This window comes from Neofelis nebulosa, chromosome 15 (genome assembly GCF_028018385.1).
Source record: "Neofelis nebulosa isolate mNeoNeb1 chromosome 15, mNeoNeb1.pri, whole genome shotgun sequence".
NCBI lineage: Eukaryota > Metazoa > Chordata > Mammalia > Carnivora > Felidae > Neofelis > Neofelis nebulosa.
The window spans coordinates 48,937,749-48,956,988 of record NC_080796.1 but is presented as its reverse complement, the minus strand read 5'-3'; the positions used below and the strand labels follow the sequence as shown (position 1 = coordinate 48,956,988).

At 57.3% G+C, this 19,240-nt stretch overlaps 1 protein-coding gene across 5 annotated transcripts in view; it reads right to left on the bottom strand.

Moving 5' to 3' along the window:
- Window positions 1–19,240, bottom strand: part of SOX13 (SRY-box transcription factor 13) — a 47,218-nt gene that overhangs the window by 2,386 nt on the left and 25,592 nt on the right. For 2 of the 5 annotated variants that reach the window (XM_058702101.1, XM_058702103.1), the window contains exons 2-13: window positions 9,589–9,787; window positions 8,273–8,384; window positions 8,104–8,190; window positions 6,468–6,640; window positions 6,015–6,083; window positions 5,526–5,640; window positions 3,200–3,285; window positions 2,800–2,959; window positions 2,259–2,368; window positions 2,021–2,117; window positions 1,567–1,710; window positions 142–358 (exon numbers count right to left, since the gene is read on the bottom strand). In XM_058702101.1, the coding sequence (XP_058558084.1) occupies window positions 142–358; window positions 1,567–1,710; window positions 2,021–2,117; window positions 2,259–2,368; window positions 2,800–2,959; window positions 3,200–3,285; window positions 5,526–5,640; window positions 6,015–6,083; window positions 6,468–6,640; window positions 8,104–8,190; window positions 8,273–8,384; window positions 9,589–9,786 (1,568 nt within the window). In that variant the 5' untranslated portion in view covers window position 9,787. Of the gene's footprint in view, window positions 1–141; window positions 359–1,566; window positions 1,711–2,020; window positions 2,118–2,258; window positions 2,369–2,799; window positions 2,960–3,199; window positions 3,286–5,525; window positions 5,641–6,014; window positions 6,084–6,467; window positions 6,641–8,103; window positions 8,191–8,272; window positions 8,385–9,588; window positions 9,788–10,442; window positions 10,667–15,303; window positions 15,499–19,240 lie in introns of those variants that run through there. The other 3 variants (XM_058702102.1, XM_058702099.1, XM_058702098.1) reach the window with 3 other exon arrangements.

Here is a 19,240-nt window from a genome sequence, read left to right as displayed (position 1 = left end):
ATCGATGCTCCAAGCCGACAGACAGCACCGCTGGAGTCACACTCGAGAGCATGCACGCCACACACTAGTGGCCACTCACAGGAGCAGCAGGGGCACAGGCACACGCACAGGGGGTCAGCCGCCTACGGAGGGCCTACTCACGGGGTCACGTAGCTCTGGCGGGCGTCCTGGCGCCGGGTCCTCATCAGGGCTTTGTATTCGCCCACCCGCAGCCGCTTGCCCTCCACGATGCAGGTGCGCTTGGGCCGAGGCTTGTACTTATAGTCCGGGTACTTTTCCAGATGCTGCCGGCTCAGCCTCGCCTGCTCCTCGTAGTAGGGCTGCTTCTCCTGGTTGCTCATGGACTTCCAGCGGGAGCCTGGCCCGGCCCCCGAGGGGCGGGTGGGGGGGGGCAGGCGGTCAGTGCTGGGCTTGGCTGACCACCCCCAGCCCCCTGCATGCCCCAAGATTTTGGTCCCCAGCTGGGTCGACTAGGTGACAGAGTTGCAAGCATTTAGCAAGGACCCGGCCCAACGTGGGTGCCCCTCGGACGTCCAGTTGAGCAAATGAATGAGTGAAGCTGGCATGTATATGGGTGTCCATATACGGAGTAACCACATGCCAAACTACCCAGCAACTTCTGGGAGGCCTCTGGTCTGCGTGATTTGCATGAACAGAAGAGCAGCCAACCCCAGGCCCCCTGCTGAGGACAAACTACCTTGTGAACTCTTGGTTCACAAGAGACAGAAGAGCCTCAGTCTTGAAAACAGCTGCCACCTTCTAGCCCCACCCCACCTGCCTTCTTGGCTTCCAATCAGGACACAGAATTTTTGAAAAAAATCTTTACTAGGAGCACCTGGGTGGCTCAGTCCCTTAAGCAACTTCGGCTCAGGGCATGATCTCACGCTTCATGGGTTCGAGCCCCGCGTCGGGCTCTCTGCTGACAGCTCGGAGCCTGGAGCCTGTTTCAGATTCTGTGTTTCCCTCTCTCCCTCCCTCTCTGCCCCTCCCCCATTTGTGCTCTCTCTCGAAGATAAACATTTTTAAAAAATTAAAAAACTTTCTACTAGGACACTTGACTGGCTTAGGCAGAACAGCATCCAACTTTTTTTTTTTTCTTTTTTTCTTTTTTTTTTTTTTTAAGAGAATCCAACTCTTGATCTTGGGGTCATGAGTTCAAGCCCCATGTTGGATGTATAGATTAAATATATAACATTAAAAAACAAAACACCTTTCTAGGGACAGCCCAAGAACACCAATCTCCCCTGTTTCCTGCCAGAGCCAGAGCTCCAAAGGTCCAGGCAAACAGAACAGCTTAGGGAGAGATCAGGGGCTAAAGAATGTATACACACGTACCACATTCCTGTCAGTTCTTGGGGTGAACAACCCTACAATGGTACGACACCCCAGGACCCAGCTGCCCCACATCGTCCTGCCTGACCCCCACACCCCACCAGACTCCTCTGGAGCTCAGCGTGACGGGGACGGTCGCCCAGCAAGCCCCAGGTAAACCCAGCTGGCTCCTGCCACCAGGTCTTGCTGGCATGGCCCCTGGAGCCCCGAGAGCCCCTACCCACTGGCCCTTACCAAGGATCTTGCTGATGCTGGAGTTGTGCATGTCCGGGAAGGCTTGGAGGATCTTCCTTCGCTCATCTTTGGCCCACACCATGAAGGCATTCATGGGCCTCTTGATGTGGCTGCTGTTCCGGGACTCAGGAAAGTGGCGGGAGCCTGGGGGACAGGGGTGGAGTCAGCCAGGCAGCGCAGCCCCTCTGGGGTAGGGCTGGCAGAAACCTCCCTTACTTGACCACTAGGGGGTGACGGGGAGGCTCCCATGCAGCCAGGGACACCGGAAGCAAGACCTCAGCAGAGGTCCAGCCAGGGACCCAGAGACTGACAAGGGACAGACACGGGAGGGGACCTCAGAGACAGACTGTGGGAGAAAAGGCACTGGGGAGAGACACAACCTGACCCACCCTGGCGCCTGTAGGAAGCAGACGTGGGCCCTCCCGCCCATCAGCCCGACGCCCTGGCCCCTCACCATCCATGTCGCAGCCCAACATGGCTTCTTCGAGGGGGTGCACACAACTCTCCTCCAGCCGCTCCTTAGCTGGGGACGTGTCCAGGCTGATGAGGTCCTGGGGTTGACAGATGAAATCTGTACATCGGCCCCTCTGCATCACCCCACAGCCATCCCTCCAGTAAACTCAGACCGGGTCTTCAACCCCAGCCCCCAACCTTCCCTGCGCCCTGCCCCAGTGCAGGGGGGCCCCCCATACCTTGCGGAAGGGGGTACTGGGGGAGCTCTCTAAGGTCCCACTGTGGCCATGCAGCAGCTGTCGAGCATCCTGAATGGCTTTGGTGACAGCGTCCCCTTCACCGAGGAAGCCTATGGGAAAGCAGGGGGGGGAGGAGGAGGAGAAAGGGGGGGCGGGGGAGCAGAGGGGGTCAGTCGGGTTCACACCAGGTCACTCCTGCGAGTTATTCACGGGGTTGGTGCTGTCTGTTGCCCCTCCCGGACAGCTGCCCTGCACATGCCCAAGGGGGCGCTGTTTACACTGGCTGTGGTGCACTGGGCCAGGACACTAGAACAGAGAATCGCACTCCCTGAAATTGTGCAACTCAGCGGCCTGGAGCCCCGAGGGGGGGATGCCCAGCCAGATGTGGGGTCGGGGAGAGGAAGCAGGGGATCTTCTCAGACAGTGGAGAAACTAAAAGAGGCCAAAGACAGGTCTCACCCCTTGTTTTACAGAAACTGTAACCCGCAGAAGGGAAGGACGTGCCCAAGGTCGTATCACGCACTCCCGGCAGAAAGCTTACCCAATGGCAGACTGGGCGGGCTGGACTGTAGGTCCCGTGTGGGGGCCCCATGGCTGGGGGGGCGGGGTCCACAGTTCATCTTCAGGCTGGGGGAGCTGGAAGCATTGGGCAGCTCGGGGGCCTTGGGCTTGGCTGTGAGGTTCAGGGGCTGGGAGGGCTCCTGCGGGAGACGCAGAGACCAGAGGCTGAGACACCCCCCACGGAGGTGCAAGAGGGGACACGTGGCCACAGACAGAAAGACAAACCTACCCGGAACAGATAAGGGCGCGGCAGGAAAGGAAGAGAGCGGGAACAGGTGAAGGGGAGCACGGGAACAGGTGAAGGGGAGCACGGGACCCCGCCCCCTACACCCCCATCACAGGCAAGGGAGGCAGCCGAGGGCCGGGGTGCGGGGCGGTACCTGCAGGGGGTGGTGGGCAGCCACGGCCCCGGGCCTCTTCACCACCGGGGCGGGGGGGCTGTGTAGCAACTGCAGGGGGTACTCCGCTACGGAAAAGGCGGCAAGGAGAAAAGTCCTGGATGAGCACAGAACAGCAGACGCCCTGCTTGACGAGGTCCCAGCAGCAGCAGCAGGCGGGCAGAGGCCTGAAGCTGGCCCAGCTTGCTTCCAGCCCAGGCCTTCCCCAGCCCCCGAGTGCTGCTGGAGGCCTCCGATGCCCTCATCCACCCCCCCCCCCCCCCCCCCCGCACACTGATCGACATCTCCACCCTTTTCTTGCCCTTCCCAACCCAATGGTGACCCGAGGGCAGGTACACACCGGCTCGTTCTACGGACGCTTGGGTTTCGTACCTACTACGTGCAGGGTACAAAGGCAGCTCCCCGGGTGTGATCCCGCTCGGGCACGAGCTCACAATAATCCCTAGTGTGTGGCATAGAACCGGCGCTCAGGACATCACCCCATTTTACGGATAAAAGACACGGAGACCAGGAGACATTACGTGGGTTGCCCACACGGCTCAGAAGTGGGAGCCCTGACGTGTGAACCCAGCCCATCCTTTCCCCCTGACACGGCACCCTCTCCGTTCTACCTAGCCTACCACGCTAGTCCTCAACCCAGCCCGGCACCAAGGGGCGGACAGTTCAGGTGGAGAGAGAAGCCGTATACACCGATCGCTAACCACATGGCTGGTGGCATCAGGGGCTGCAGGGGTAGCACGCCAGAGAACTTTGTTCCGGCTGGGATGGCTGGAGCAGGCTTCTTGGGGGGGGGGGGGGGGGGCGGGGGGCCAGCAAGAGGGGGGCTGGTGGCTGCAGGCAGACAGGCAGGCGGAGGGGGAGAAGTGGGTGTGTGAGAGCCAAGAAGTGGGGAAGGAGACGGGCCCGTGATGGCCGAGCCTGGCAGTTGCAGGCTCCGTGCCGTAGGCAATGTGGCACCATCCAGGGCTTGTGAGCGAGGGAGAGGCGTTATGCACTCGGCTTGGGGAAGGGGCATCTGGAAGCCTGTGGCCCTCTGCTCAACGGGGACTCTGGAGCCAGCAAGGCAGGTGGCGGGCTGGCCAGTTCAAGTCGTCCACGGCGCATTTCCTGCCTTCCTTGTCCAGAAAGCAGGGAGTCGGAGGCACCGCCGCACGTCACAACCCCCAGGCCCTGCCCTCCTCACTCCTGCGGCTCTGTTCCCCTTGAATTTGTGCTGCTGGCGTGCTCCCCCCTCCCCAAGTGGCAACTTCCTTGAAGTTGGGGCCTGACTTTTTCAGTCCTTTGTGTTCCCCCTCCCCCACCCCCACCCTAGAGTGTCTAGTGGAGAGCAAGGTGGGAACACAGCCAGTGGTGCTGACCCATGACCTGTGGCCCATGACAGGAATTCACCTGCCTCCTCTCGCACACGGAACAGGGAGGGTAGACCGGATGGGCTCGGCCTCAAAGCGGTCCCCACTCCGGGGGCAACTGCGGGCAACCTCCCCGCCCTGTCCCGTGACCTTTCAACAAGGTGCCCGTGATCGTGGTCAACGGATTCCATCTCTGCCTCTGTCCCACCACCTCAGCGGCCCCCTACCGGCCCAGGCTCCAACTCCTTGTCACCCCCAGTCAGCGTGACAACACACCTCAGCCCAAGCGCTCAAGCACGTCTGCATTCTACAAAATAAATTCCAAACACCAGGCTCGGCCCCAACTGCTCCTGCCAGCCTGTCCCATCCCCCTGTCACACGCTCCCCTCCACTCCAACCCCCGCAGCTGCAGCTGCCGACCTCAGGCTCCAGGACTCAGGTCCCGGCTTCACCCCCCCCCCCCCCCCCACTCCCGCCAGTCCACCTCCAGGGACCCAATCGGGCACCTCCTCTACAGAAAGCCTTCCCAGACTCCCTGCTTACCGATATCCTTTCTCCCTCCCCAGACTGTAAAAACTCCTTGAGCTCCAACTCCATTCTTATCACCCCCATAGCCACCTGTCAACGACAGGGCATCGGACGTGTGGCTGGTGCCCAGTCTGTGTTCGCTGGATTTCAGTGGCGGGAAACAGCGTTCAAGAGATTAATACCCCGGTCCAGGAAACGCACCAGAGCTGGGGACACTAGATGGGCTACATCCGCTTATATCTGGAAAGCGCTTCATCATTTTCAAGTGCAATTTCTTTTTCGATTCGCCCAGCGAGGTTCAGGAAGAAGGGATTCAGCTTCCACTGGCCCAGAAAGGCCACATTGCAAAGTAACGCACGAGAGTGGTCCTGAGCTCCTTCCCTGACCTCAAGACAGTCTCAGCTAATGGCTCAACCCCCGCCTTCACTCACCTGGTTTGCAGGGGATGGGCTGTATGGGCAAGGCCAGCTGGGAATCGGGGGTGACAGGTAGAGGTTGGTGACTTGGGGGGAAGGCCGGGATCATGACGTAAGGCATGTTGACCTGCTGAGGGCAAAGAGTCCCTGTGTGAGTCCCTGGGGGCCCAAACAGCTCAGCCCAGAACACAGAGGATGAACCCAGACGCGAGAGGTACAGCGACCGGTGCAGGGCGAGTCTTCAAAAGGCTCCATTTGACCCCACATCACCTCCTTCCACCTGCCCTCCACCCCAGATAGGGAAGAAGATACTCTGGCCCCTCCCTTAAAGCAGGAGAAGACAACTGGGGTTCCAGGCTCGAGCACAAATGAGCCCCCTCCTTAGGGCCATGTCTGATTCTGCTTAATCCCCCCCTCTTCCCCCCCGCCGTCACTCCCTGTCCCTGGCAGGCATCTCCAGGCTGTTGTCACCCCCTCAGCCTCTGACCCTCCCTCCCTTTTTACCTGGATCTGTTGCTGGAGGAGGTTGATCTTATGTTGTTGCTGAATCAGCTGCTGCTGCTGCTTGGCGATCTGGTGGCAGGAAAGAGCAGTGGGCATAGACGTTAGGGACATCAGCCCTGTCCCGGAGCCAGCCACACCCGGCCTTCCATGACGTCCACACCAGGACAAACCGCACACTGGGCGGGGCAGGCAGCAGGACAGTCTACCTTAGGAGCAGGCTCTCTTCCCCTGGAGCCCAAGGGTGGAGGTTGGGCAGGAAGTAGCCAGCCGCTCAGACTCAGGGCCCCACAGGCCCCTTCTACTCCCTGGCCCCCACCGAGGCTTATGAACCGCTGGAAGTGGGACTACTACGGCCCTGGCCAGCGGCCCCTCTGCGACCTGCCCCTAGCATGTTCCCCTCTAGGCCTTGACAGACCCCCTCCCCTAGCAAGAAAGACACTAAGCCGGGCGCACCTGCTCCTGCTGCTGCCGGGCCAGCTCCATCTGCTGCTGCTGCTTCTCGAACAGCATGGCAGCCATGTTCTTCTGTTCTGAATGGGCCGTCAGGAGCTGGTCCCTCAGGGTAGACAGCTGGTGGATCATGACCAGGAGCTGGAGCTCTTTCTCTGCCAGGCTCTCCTGGGTCCCTGCGCCACAGTGGAACGGCCACCAGTGAGAATGTCCGTCTGTCCATCTGTCCACCTATGCACCCATCTGACACTTATTGGGCAATTGCTATTTCCCAGGCCCCTGTTAGGGGCTGAGCGACAGAGGATGGAGACTGATCCTTGCCCCAGAGGGGCGGGTGGCTTGCTGTCTGACAAGCAGCTACCCTAGAAGTTCCCCACCATCCACCGCTGCTTCCAGCCCCTGGAAACGCTGGTGGGGGCGGCAGGGTGAGGTGGGGGCAGTTAGGGGGGGGATCTCTGTCCCGGATCACTTCTTGGATGTCCTCAAGTGCCCAAGGGCACAGCGTCGGCGTGGAGAACTCGCCCACAGGAGGGGCCCAGTGGGACATGCTCAGGCCTTGGAGCAAGACAGATCTGGGTTCAAATTCTTTTTTTTTTTTTTTTTAAATGTTTATTGTTGAGAGAGACAGAGACAGAATGCGAGTGGGTTAGGGGCAGAGAGAGAGGAGACACAGAATCCAAAGCAGGCTCCAGGCTCCGAGCTGTCAGCACAGAGCCTGACACGGAGCTTGAACCCACAAACCATGAGATCATGACCTGAGCCGAAGTCTCAACCAACCGAGCCACCCAGGTGCCCCGAAATTCTTGTTTCAATCTATCCTGTCTGGGAGTTGTTGGACAAATAACCAACTTCTCTGCACTTCGTTGTTGCTGTTGTTGTTTTTTCAATCTATAAATGAGCACAAGAATGGCCACTTCCCAGGGGTGCTATCAGGGTTAAGAAGATAATGAACGTAAAGCGGAGTCCAGAATCTGGCAGGTGGTCGTCCACCGCGAGTGCCAGTGCTCCCCTGCCCTCCACCTCAGCTCGTGTCGGGCACAGCTGTGCCGGGCTGCAGACCATTCGCCTCGGAATCACTCAGGGAGCCTTTGAAAAATACACATGCCCAGGCCTGCAGCCCCTGGGGTTCTCACTCAGCAGGTGGGGTGGAGCCTGGGCACTGATTTGGTCCGAAAGGCTCTCCCCTGTCGGGGGAGAGCGACCACACCGGAAAAACAGCCACGCTCACAAGCCAAACAGGCGCCCTTGAATTCATACAACGAAGTCCCGGTGGCCTAGAATCAATTTTCGGCAGTAAAAGGGAACATCCAGCTCATTCCATATAGTTAGACCTGGGAATTGGCAGGGACATGCCTGAGGTCACAAGGGTCCCCGGTAAGAGCCCAGATCCATACTCACAGAATGGGAGGGATTCCCACCAGGCCTCTCTTGCACGGGAATGAGCCAGACCAAACGCTCAGCCCCCAGGTGAGGGAAGGTGCTGGACCCCAGGGCCGGGCAGGAGCCCGAGGGGCACAGGGCAGGTATGAGGGGACCAAGAGCTTCCAAAACCACCCTACAAGCCCAGACCGCACGGCCAGGCTGGGAGAAGGGAAAGGGGGTCAGACCTCCTCCCCCGCCTGCCCACACAGGCCTTCACCTTTCACATCTTTGGTTTCCACAGAGCTCCTTCCCAGAAACCTCTCCTTCCAGTCACTGGACAGCAGCTTCTCGATGGCTGGCACGACTAGAAGATACCAGGGGGTGAGGAGTAGTACTCCTAACACCTCCCGCCCCAGGCCCGCCTCCAGCCAGGGCAGACATCTTACCTTCTTTTAAATTTTGGTTGAAGTCCAGCTTCTCCCGGCTTCCAGAAGCAGCCTCAGAACCTCCTGGTCTCTTGGGTTCCAGACACCCAATGCTCTCCGGGGAGCTGCAGTCCTGCAGAACACAAGGAATGTCACCGCCACCCTCACAAGAAGAGGGCAGACTGCGGGGGGATCTGAGCCCCCAGGGATGTGATGTGCACCCTGAGAAATCCATGTGTACTCGTTCTCCCCCACCTCCCCAGGTAGGGCCCTCCCTCCCCGCCTTCCCTACCTTTGCTCGGTCTTTGCTGCATTTAGCGAAAGAACAAAAGGTTTGAAGACAAGATACCTGGATCTCGGTCCAGGCTCAGTGACTCACGAGGCGCTTGATCCCACATGAGACTCAACTTCTCTGAGCCTGACTCACTTCCCTCTTCTGAAAATGGCGATATTAATACCTCCCCTATCAGGATTGTTGCTGGGGTCAAGGAAGTTAATGCACACGAATGAGGTTCGCTGCTTCAGGGTCAAGTGCCAAGCTAGCTATTAATCACTACTCTCTTGCATTCGCCCACATCTGCAGCTGGGTGCGTTACTTCTGGGACCCCCGCCTCACCCCTCCTTAGGGCACCACCCCCTCTCCTTACCTGAGTCCTCTCCATTCTTTAAGGCCTAACTCAAGGCCCTACTCCTCCGGGAAGTCTTCCTCTATCACTACCCCTCCCCCCTCCCCAAGCCCCTCCAGGCTAGTTCCCTCCCCAGAGCCCTAAAATTCTCATTTTCATTCATTTGGTTTTTTTAATTACATATTCCCCCTTTTTACATCTCTTGCATGGAATCGGGATTTTTAAGAACTCCGAGAATCCTTATTGCCCATGTAGCTCACAACGCCTCCATTTTGAGGATGAGGAATTGAGCGACTTCTCTCAGGCTTGGGTAATAAGGCTGATTTTCTCAAATCATATGCTGGATTACCTGTCTCCCCCACCAGTCCTCAGAGATAAGGATTGGTCACACATGGGGGAGTAGTTAGGATCAGGTGAGCACGCACAAGATTTGAACCCATGTACCGCTCAGACAGGTGGTGTGACTGAACTTGGCAGTCCCTCCCCACCCACCTAAGCCTCGCCCCCCACCCACCTAAGCCTCGCCCCCCACCCACCTAAGCCTCGCCCCCCACCCACCTAAGCCTCGCCCCCCACCCAGAGATAGAGGTTTCTGCTTCCTGTCTGCCCGGAGAGGGGAGGGGGTGCCCGCCCAGCCTCAAGGAGAGGTGTGTGGCTACAGAGGCAAAGTGGGCACACTGGCCCAGGAGCCCCGGGGAAAGTGCTGGGCACCTGGGCTGGAGCTTGGGAGTCAGCACCATCCTGGGGAGCCCGGGCTGGGTCTCCCGGCTGGGGTTCGGCGGCGGCGGCTGAGGCCTGGAGGGCCTCGTGGCAGAGCTCCCTCTTCCCTTCTGACTTGACGGTGCAGTTCACCATGGTGCCAACGCCATCCAGGGCCAGCTGGGCAGAGCCAGGGCTCCTCATGGACATCCTGAGGGGGGGAGGAACAGCATGAAACGGGTGGTGGTGGATGCAGCGACTCCATCCTGGCAAAACGCAAACTTCCCTTTGGAACCCACAGTGAAAAACTAGAAAAGATGCTTCTGCCCCGCACTTTTTCTTCAACAGGAAGGTCTACGGCCAACTGGGCCCAACTTTCAGCAGTCCCTGCCTGGTGCAGTGTTGGGGCTAGTTGGTGGAATGGTCCACCGAGAGAGGGCAGAGATGGTCAACTCGCGGTTTCTGAGCCCATTAAGCCAAAACTGTGTGTGTGTGTGTGTGTGTGTGTGTGTGTAATTAGGTACCAAAACTTAAAAATCATGAGACATCACATGAAATCTGAAATCCGGATTTGAACTTCTCTTGAAATTTGTCCGGGACAATCATTGGCTAGGATTAAGTAGCAGAATCGTAGGTGCTCCCTAAGGACAAGCCAGTTTTCCTTAGTCCCTACCACTCCCTACTACCCCCTGAAAGGGGAACCAAGCATCAACTACCCTACATATACACACATTCTTTTTTTTCCCCCCGCATAGTAGAGGCAAGACAAGAGCAAACTGTTTTTCATATCCATGTATCCACCAAAAGTGGGAAAATAACAGGCTGAGAGATGTAGAGCTTGAAGAAAAAGATTTTCCTAGATCTACCTGGAGTCCCTCATGTAGAGTTGCTCTCATCGCCGCCTATGCATTGGCAATTCTTGGTGTAAGCAGACTATGTTCCCATCACCGCCTCCCCTGCTGTCACCACTGCCTGGACACCTGGGGGATCAAAGGATCCTGGGGAGCGACTGCTGGTGGTCATTCCACCCTCAGAGCCAAAGGAGATGTCTACAGTTCACTTGCTCCCTAAAGTCACTGTGACAAGACCAGTGGGGACACCCAGCAGGAGGCTCCAGGTACCCACAGGCTACTCAACTGGCGGCTAAGTGACCTTGGATAAACGACTGAACCTCTCCACACCTGTTTCCTCATCTGCAAAATGGGCATTCATGAGGACTACGAATTGTTAAAATTTGTCTCTAGGGAGCACCCCTCTGTGAAACCACCTAGTTGAAATGCAGTCCCTACAAGGGGGCCACAGGCTACGCATGGCCTGGGGGCTTGTTTGGAAGCTAGTCGTGGGTCACCCACAAATCAGAAACTCTGTGGGTGGAGCAGGAGTCTGTTTTTAACAAACCCTACAGGTGACGCTGCTACCCACTAGTTTGAAAAGCATGGTTAAATACAAATTTTAACCTAACCTGTGCAAAATTTTTAGGAGGGGGCGTGTAAGACCAAAATCAGATCTAGTAAAACTTCTAAAACTGAGTTGCAGGTGTAATATATAATATTGTATATTCCATCAACTCCATACAACAAAACGTTTCTTGTAAGGAGTGACCCAAGAGCCCACGGACAGGATTTTACATGAAACAGCTGAACGCACATGACAGGTGAAGATGTATTTGATTTGACGCCATCCAGACCAGAGCAGACTCTCCTGCCACTGGGTACCCTGGGGACTGGCACGGGACCCAGGACCGGCACTGCAGGGTGAGGACGGAGGGGCGGACCCCACCCGAAGAACACTGACCCCGGGGGGAAAAGACACGACCCCAGCCGAGCTCGCCCGAGGGCTTTCAGGGCCCGGCCCCAAGGTCCCCTCTCACCACGCAGGGGCCTGGACAGCGTCCAGGAAGCAGGCGGCTCGGCCCATCCGGGCACAGGGAGGGGCGGCGAGCCAGGCCCCGAGGGGGGGGGGGGGGCGTGGGGGCGGGGCGGGCGGGGAGGGGGTATTATCCCGAAGCTGAGGGCAGCAATTACATAACAAACAAACCCCGGGCTCAAGCTGTGAATTAATCAAACCGCTGAAAATAAAACCTTCCTCTCAGGAACTTCAGACAAAAGAAATGAAAACAACCAGGCTGGCTGGAAAATAAAAGGCAGCCGCGCTGAAAGGGGGACAAAAGGAAACCAGACAATAGGGTGTTGGACAAAGGCAATAAAGCCAAAGGAAGTGTGACAGGCGAACAATGCGGGCCTGTGGGCTTGTGATCCCCGGCCGCTCCGCGCCACCTCGTCCCACACCCACCGCTCCGCCGGGCGTGGGCGGGCCACCGGGTGGCCTCCGCGCTCCCCACTCGGGTCCTAAGAGGTTTTCGCCTCCATTCGGTCCCAACTTCCTGGCCTTCCAGCTCCTACCTCGAAGCCTTTCTCCCACTGCAGCCCAGAGACCCCAGCGGCACAGCAGGGCGCAGGTTAGACGGGCGGCCGGAAGGCCCCCCCACCACCGCAAGATGCTGCCCCGTGCATTCCTCCCCCGCCCCACCTCGAGCGGAAGGTGAAGCCAGAGGAGGTGATTAACAGTCCTAATTAACTCTCGGGCGGCCCTGCCCACTCCCAGAGCCACTCACCACATGCGGCCACCGAGCTTGTAACGCGGCCAGATCCCATGCGCACGGGCTGAGTGTCAACGACACCCCGCTTTCGAAGGGTTAGCGTGGAAAGCGGAATGCAACCCAGCTCATTAATAAACGGTTATTGATTATATGTTGACACTGCAATGTTTTGGATGCACGGAGTTAAAAGTACTGTTTTCACTGACTTCTTTTTACACTTCTTAACGTGGATGCTGGAGCATTTCAAGTCAGGCAGGAGGCTCACACCATGTTTCTGGCGGACAGTGCTGCACGAGGACATCTCCCTGTGAGTGCTGATGGCCTTTTTACCCACACTTAACCCCGAGGAGTACCTCCAGTGGGGGCTGTGGAGGATCTTTATATTGGGGAGCTTGCCTCCTCCCGGGGCTCCGGATGGCTCATCCTGGCCTCTGGCGAAGCCGCGGTACGTGCAAAGAAAAGGACTCCTGGTGACCAGCCAAGCCGCTCACCAGGGCGTGGTGCCCACCAGACAGCCCTGCCAGACCCTGCTGCCCAGACAAGGGCCCTTCCATTTCCACAGGTGCCTGCCTCAACGTCGGGCACTGGCTCTCGGTTGGTCCCTCTGGACCAACGTTTGTTGACGGAGAAGCAACAGCCCAGACCTGATGGGCTCCTCCCAGGGTCTCACATTCTGGGGGAGAGGGTCCTGGGGCAGCTCCTTCCTTCCTTCCCTCCCTCCCAAGTTCCCAGAGCACAGGCCTGTTCAAAGAGCAGCCCCTTTCCCTGCCCACAGAGACAAGACTCCCCCTGAAGAGGGTCAGTGCCAGGCTCTGAACCCCAAACCATCCCGCTCTCTTTTCCCTGAGTGCAGAGCAAACGTTGCAGGTGATAAACTAAAGAGCGAAAGGAGAACCAGGTGGAGGGTACGGAGTCCACGTGCAGTCAGTCCCTGCTCTGCCACTTTGCAGCTGAGGGTCCCTGCACAGGTGCCCCCACCTCTGCAGGCTCTGTTGTAGAACAAAGGTACCTGGGGGTTAGCAGGTGGTCAATGGTACAGAGTTTGGAAAACTCAGGCCTTTGGGTTCTCCAACGTGAGTTCAAATTCCTGCTGTGCCTCCAGCTGACTTGTGTGACCTTAGGCAAGTTCATTAACTCGGAGCTTGTCTCCTCATCCATATAATGGGTATAATAATCCCCAGCTCACAAGTGCCCGAGAAGATTAAATAAGGGGGTGAGTATCCATTAAGTTGTCCTATAGCCCAGGATGGGCTAGACTCAGGTGGTTAAGAGAAAAGTTACCTGGGGTCAGACGGACCTGGGTACAATCTGAAATCCAACTCTCCCCAATTAATTGCCGTGCAATCTTGAGCAAGTGACTTAACCTCTCTGAATTCATTTCCTCCTCGGTAAAATGAGAAGAAAACCCGGCATGAAGGGATGAGCCTTCCATTAACACCCCCGACTCTATAATATGTGCCTGTTTTACATTCTTATGACACCCTAAACTTGGCCTTCAGGACACTTATCACAGTTGGTAATGATACCTTTACGTGCTTATTTCAGACTGCCCAGTAGCCTGGGAACGCACCCCACCCACCCCAGGACACTGTGGAAACATACCTGGTTTTGCTCACCACTGTAGCCCCAGAGTCTAGCGCAATGCCTGGAGCATAGTAGGTGCTCAACGAATATTCATACAAGGAGTGGAGTATACAGCTCAGCAAAACAGCACAAGGCAGACCTGGACACATAATAAGCGACAGCTACGACAAATCTTCCTCCGCTTGTGACGGGGTTATGTCCCAACAAACCCATCGGAAGTTGAAAAGATCGTTAGGTCGAAAATGCATTTACCCCACCTAACCTACCGAACATCTTGGGCTTAGCCTAGCCCGCCTTAAGCGTGAACACCTGCTTTTGCCTACAGTTGGGCAAAATCATCTACACAAAGCCTACTGTAGAATAGCGTTGACGAGCTCACGTAATTTACTGAATACCGCACCAAAAGGGAAAAAACAGGCACAGAATCGTTGGAAGTGTATCTGGTGGCTACCTGGGAGCTGCCACTGGCCAGCATCACGACTCTGCGTCATAGCGTAAAATCGCCAGCCTGGGAAAAGATCAACATTCAAAGTATCGTTTCTACTGAATGCGTATGGCTTTCTGACCCTCATAAAGTTGAAAACTCCTAAGCTGAGCCATCATCAGTCAGACCATCTACGTTATCATCATCGAGAAGAAGCTGCCTACACGTCACCCAGCCTCCAGCTAGCCTCAGCTGCCTCCCCCTCACATCTAAGCTCTTACAGGCTAGCGAACTAAATCCCCCCGGCACCAAAGGAAACCCCTTCCCTTTGCTCTTACCTTGGGACAGGTAAGGAACTCTTTCCACCCCTTTTGGATTTAAAGACCCTATTGGGGGACGCCTGGGTGGGTCAGTCGATTGAGCGTCCGACTCTTGATTTTGGCTCAGGTCATGATCCCAGAGTTGTGGGATTGGGCCCTGCATCGGATTCCTCGCCGAGTGTCGAACCTGCTTGAGATTTTCTCTCTCTCTCTCTCTCTCTCTCTCTGTCTCTCTCTCTCTCTCTCCCCCGCTTGCACTCTCCGAAATAAACAACAAATAAAGACCCTATTGGGAGTCTTAAGTCTCTTCTTTTCCAGACTTAAAACCCCTTCGATTTGTTTACCCCTTCTTCAAAAAGCACACGCCATGTTTCCATTACACACGTGGTTTCTCAGGAGGCTTGAAGGTCAGCAACTACACCTGCCTCTCTCCCCAGAGGTCTAAAAGCCAAAGGACCCTCGGCTCCCGCGAGCTGTGAGTTGCTGGGCTCCCCCAGGTCCCGGTCAGAGGTCACAAGTCCACAGTACGTACACTCCCGGCGGCCTCCCACCCAGGAAGTGCTCCTGTGAACCCGGTCTCCACCCCCTCTTGCCCAGCCTTACTCGTATTTTATACATGGAGAAACCGAGGTTCAGCTCACGTGGCTTGTTTCGGCAGTACTGCTTCTGGGCTAGAGGCAGGGTGTAGGGACACGGAACCAGCTGGGATACAGATCAGCACCCCTGCTCTCCCCACCCTTCCCTTCTAGGGCATCCACTCCCCAGGCCCCCTGCAGCCTTCCTCCTGGGCCTTCTCTCACCTGAGTATCTGTAAGAGGTCAAGGCCTCTGGGGGAGAGGGCTCAGGCCATCCTCACCCCTGATGGGCCAGAGCCTTGAGTCTGTGAGCCGGCGGCAGAGAGGCCCCAGGCCAGAGCCCAGCGCCCGGCACGAGGCACAGAGAGACGCCTGCACTCCAGAGGGCCAGCCGCTCAGAACAAGGCTCTTATAGGACAAAGCTGACTGCAGGTGCCGGTCCTCTCTCTTTTCTCCTCCCCACAACCAACCCTCTCCTGGGCCCTCCGACCCCCACCCACGGGCGCACGCGCACGAGTCCCTTTCTACCCAAAACAAATCACCAGCCGCTTCCTCTCCCGGATCAGCCAACGACCGGCCCAGCTGGATTGGAATCAAAGGAGTCTGCACCCTCAGCCCTTCCTCCCTCTACAACGACAGCCCCCTCCCCGCAAAAAATATCTAGATGCAGATAAAGATAGAGATCCAGTCATCGGAGCATGACGGGTGACTCAGACCCAGGGGTACAGGAAGACGGCCTGAGCAGACAGGCAGACCCCCCAAGGAGGGCCATGATTACACTTCCCCACCGGGCACACGCCAAGCCTGCAGGCCCCCCACTCCAAGCTCACTGAGCCCACTCCAAGGGGCGCCGCCAGGGAGAGATCCACTCGGCAGGGGTGGGGCAGGGCCTGAGTCCCAGGGGAATGTCACTTCCTCTCAAAGCCCCAGAGAGCTGAGAGCCTCAGGCAGCCCTAAACAATAGCCCGAGGCGTGGGTGCCCAGAACGGTGCCCCGGTGCCACATCCTGCCATTCTTCTCCCAGGCCGCACCCTGCCACCCTTCCTGGCTACGCCCGATCCTATCTCTGATGTTTACTCAGAGCTGGGAGCTGGGCTGGCTACAAGGGTGGGGAAAAGCTTTCCTGAGAGGGCCCCCTCGCCCTCTCCAGCCTCTGCGGGCCCCAGGGGTACCGGGTCCAGGGCGTGCGCCGCTCTCTGGTCTAGCACAGCTCAGGAGAGGGTCACAGACAATACCCCCAGTCCCTGGGCTGTTCTGGGCAGGCCAAAGCGGTATTCACCTGACAGAGCAGCCGATACCAACCGATGGAAACTTCTGAGTTCCCGAGCTCCTATCCTCCAGCCGATGAGAGCCGGCAGGCTCCCCCAGAAGCCTAGATCCAGCCTGAGTTTCATGACTGCCAGTTTGAGTTGAACCCGGGGCACAGAAGACTGAAGGAGCCAGGGAGAGACCATAGCGGTGATGGTCCCATCCATGGCTCCATCTGGTTGTCCCAGGTCTCTGAGGCACCTGAGTCTTTTTCCAGTCCAGGATGAGAGTCCAGGAAAAGACAGGAGGGGGCAGGGGGGCAGCTTGGAAGTTCTGGTGAGGTTCCAGTGGGATGCATGCCTGGGTAAAACTGAGAAGTAAACAGTGTTTCCTGGAGTCCCTTCTCTGGGGGCCCTCCTGCCTTTGTGACTGGATCTGTCTCCAGCCCACCGAAAGTGCTAGGGGGCCCCTGCAGTCCTGCTCTTGTCTCCCGGTGACCAGGTCTAGGCCTATGTCCCAGACAGGGGAATGTGTCTGGTCTTCTGCACCAGCCATGCCCAGCCCAGGACTGGCACACCGCAGACAGGGCTGACTGGCTTGGCAAAGGCCTCCCTTTGGGGATAGCCCCGAACATTAACCAAGGGAAAGAGAGGCTAAAGAGCATTCAAGGGCACAGCACTCACTCCAGCTGCAGGCACTGAGTGAGGAGCTCACCGCGCATTTCCCTGTCCTCCCCAAGGCCCGGCAGAGCGGGTGTCTGAACGCAGGCCTCAGTGATGCCCAAAGCGACATCTTTCCCTATCGGCCAACACGCCGTCGCTCTCCCTCTACCCCAGATAACAGGATCCGGTCCAGCACAGACAGACTGGCCACTGTCTTCAACGCTCAGAGGATTCTAGTTGTTTTTGACTTGAGTCACGGCCAAGGAAGAATTAGTCAAAAGAAATCAAGGCTGCTTTGAGAACCTGGAGAAAAGACTCGACCTCTCAAAACCTGAGTTTCTTCATGTGACAGTGGAGTTCCCAATACCTACTTTGTGATTAGAAGGCAGCATATACTCAGAGAACCTGGCACAGAACATATGTTCAGCGGGAGGAGGAAGAGACCTAAAGCAAGGAGTGTCTGTCCCCCCTCCCTCCTTGGCTTCCCTCCCCAGCATGCCTGGCAGGTCCCCAGGCTCCCCTGTCCCCACCTCTCCGGGAGGCGGGAATACAGGGGTGACCCTCCAGCACTGCTGGGAAGTGTCCTGGCACAGAAAAAAGAAAATGATCTTTGGGGCGCCTGGGTGGCTTAGTCGGTTAAGCATCGACTCTCGATTTCAGCTCAGGTCGGTGCTCAGGAGTTCATCTAATGGTTCATGAGTTCGAGCCCCACATCAGGCTCTGCACTGATAGAGGGCAGCCTGCTTAGGATTCTCTCTCTCTCTCTCTCTCTCTCTCTGCCCCTCCCCCGCTTGCTCTTTCTCTTTCTCTCTCTCTCTCAAAATAAATAAATATTAAACAACAAAAAACCAAAAACAAAGAAAGAAAAGAAAATGGTCTTTGTTGCCAACCAGACCTGTGTCTGAAGCCTGGCCCCTCCTCATACTGCTAGCTGTGTGACCACAGGAAGTTTCTGCTTCTCCATCTCTAAACTGGAACAAATAATAACTATCTCATAGAATTATTCAGGGGACCCAATGCGATGTTTGCAAAAAAGCAAGAAAAACCAACCAAGCAAAAAAAAACCCAAGTTGGCACCCTGAGCGCCCCCATCACCCTTTGGGGAAGGCTTCCCCACCCCCGCGTGGTCAGACACACAGAAGACCCACAGGGCAATGGGGCGCATCACCCTCTTCCTTCTCTATCTGTTCCCAGCAGGCCTCCCTCCCTTTGGCCCTGTGTCCGCACCCCGCTCGGGCGGTCTGAATGTTCCGGCAGTGTCCCCAGCTACCCCGGAATCTCCCCTGGCCTGAGTCAGGCACCCAGGCGCCACAGAGTGAGGACAGGCCGAAAGAACCCGGATTTGCCAAGGAAACCCCACGTAGTCGGGGCCACTGCTTATCTGGCCACGCCACTGCACCTTCCCTTCCCGGCTGATGACACAAAAGCTCTGCAGCACTCAGGAGCTCCCTCCTTTCCTCCGGAGCCCACGCAGATCAAGTGTTGTTCTGTTAACCCCTGCAGTCCCCTGCCACCCCCAGGAGGGGACAGGGGCGAGTAGGAACAGCCCGAAATATCCACGGTTACCCACCAGGCTGGGCGAAGCGTCGGCTTGGTCAGCAATTCCTCCCAGGGGTGCCAGGGTGGGCTGGGTAGCCCTTGGCTCTTGCTTTTGGCGTCAAGTCTAAGCCACGTGGGCCAGCGCGCAGTTGGTTCAAACCCCGCGCCCCCCTCCCTAGAGGCATGGGTAGGCCAAGCATTCAACTCTCCTGGGACTAGTGACCAACAGCCGGTGGGTGGCATCGAGGCCTTCCAGGACAGGCCCGGCACCTGCACACAGCCGTGCTGAACCCCCGCAACGGGCATCCTCATCAGAATCTGAAGTTGGGGGGTGAGGGAGCCGATGAGTGGCTGGGGGAGGGGGGCGGGGGGGGTCACCCAGTTCCATACTGTTCTGCGTGGGAACGCAATGAATGCCTGACACTTACCCTCTTTACACCTCAGTTTCTTCATCGGTAAAGGGGGCCAAAGAGACCCCACTCTCACGGTTGTTGGGGAATTAATGAGTAGTGAACATCACTACTGGCTCAGTCGGAAGAGCACGCGACTCTGGATCTTGCAGCCGTTAAGTTTGCGCCCCACGTTGGATGTAGAGATTACTTTAAAAATTAAATCTTGGGGCGCCTGGGTGGCGCAGTCGGTTAAGCGTCCGACTTCAGCCAGGTCACGATCTCGCGGTCCGTGAGTTCGAGCCCCGCGTCGGGCTCTGGGCC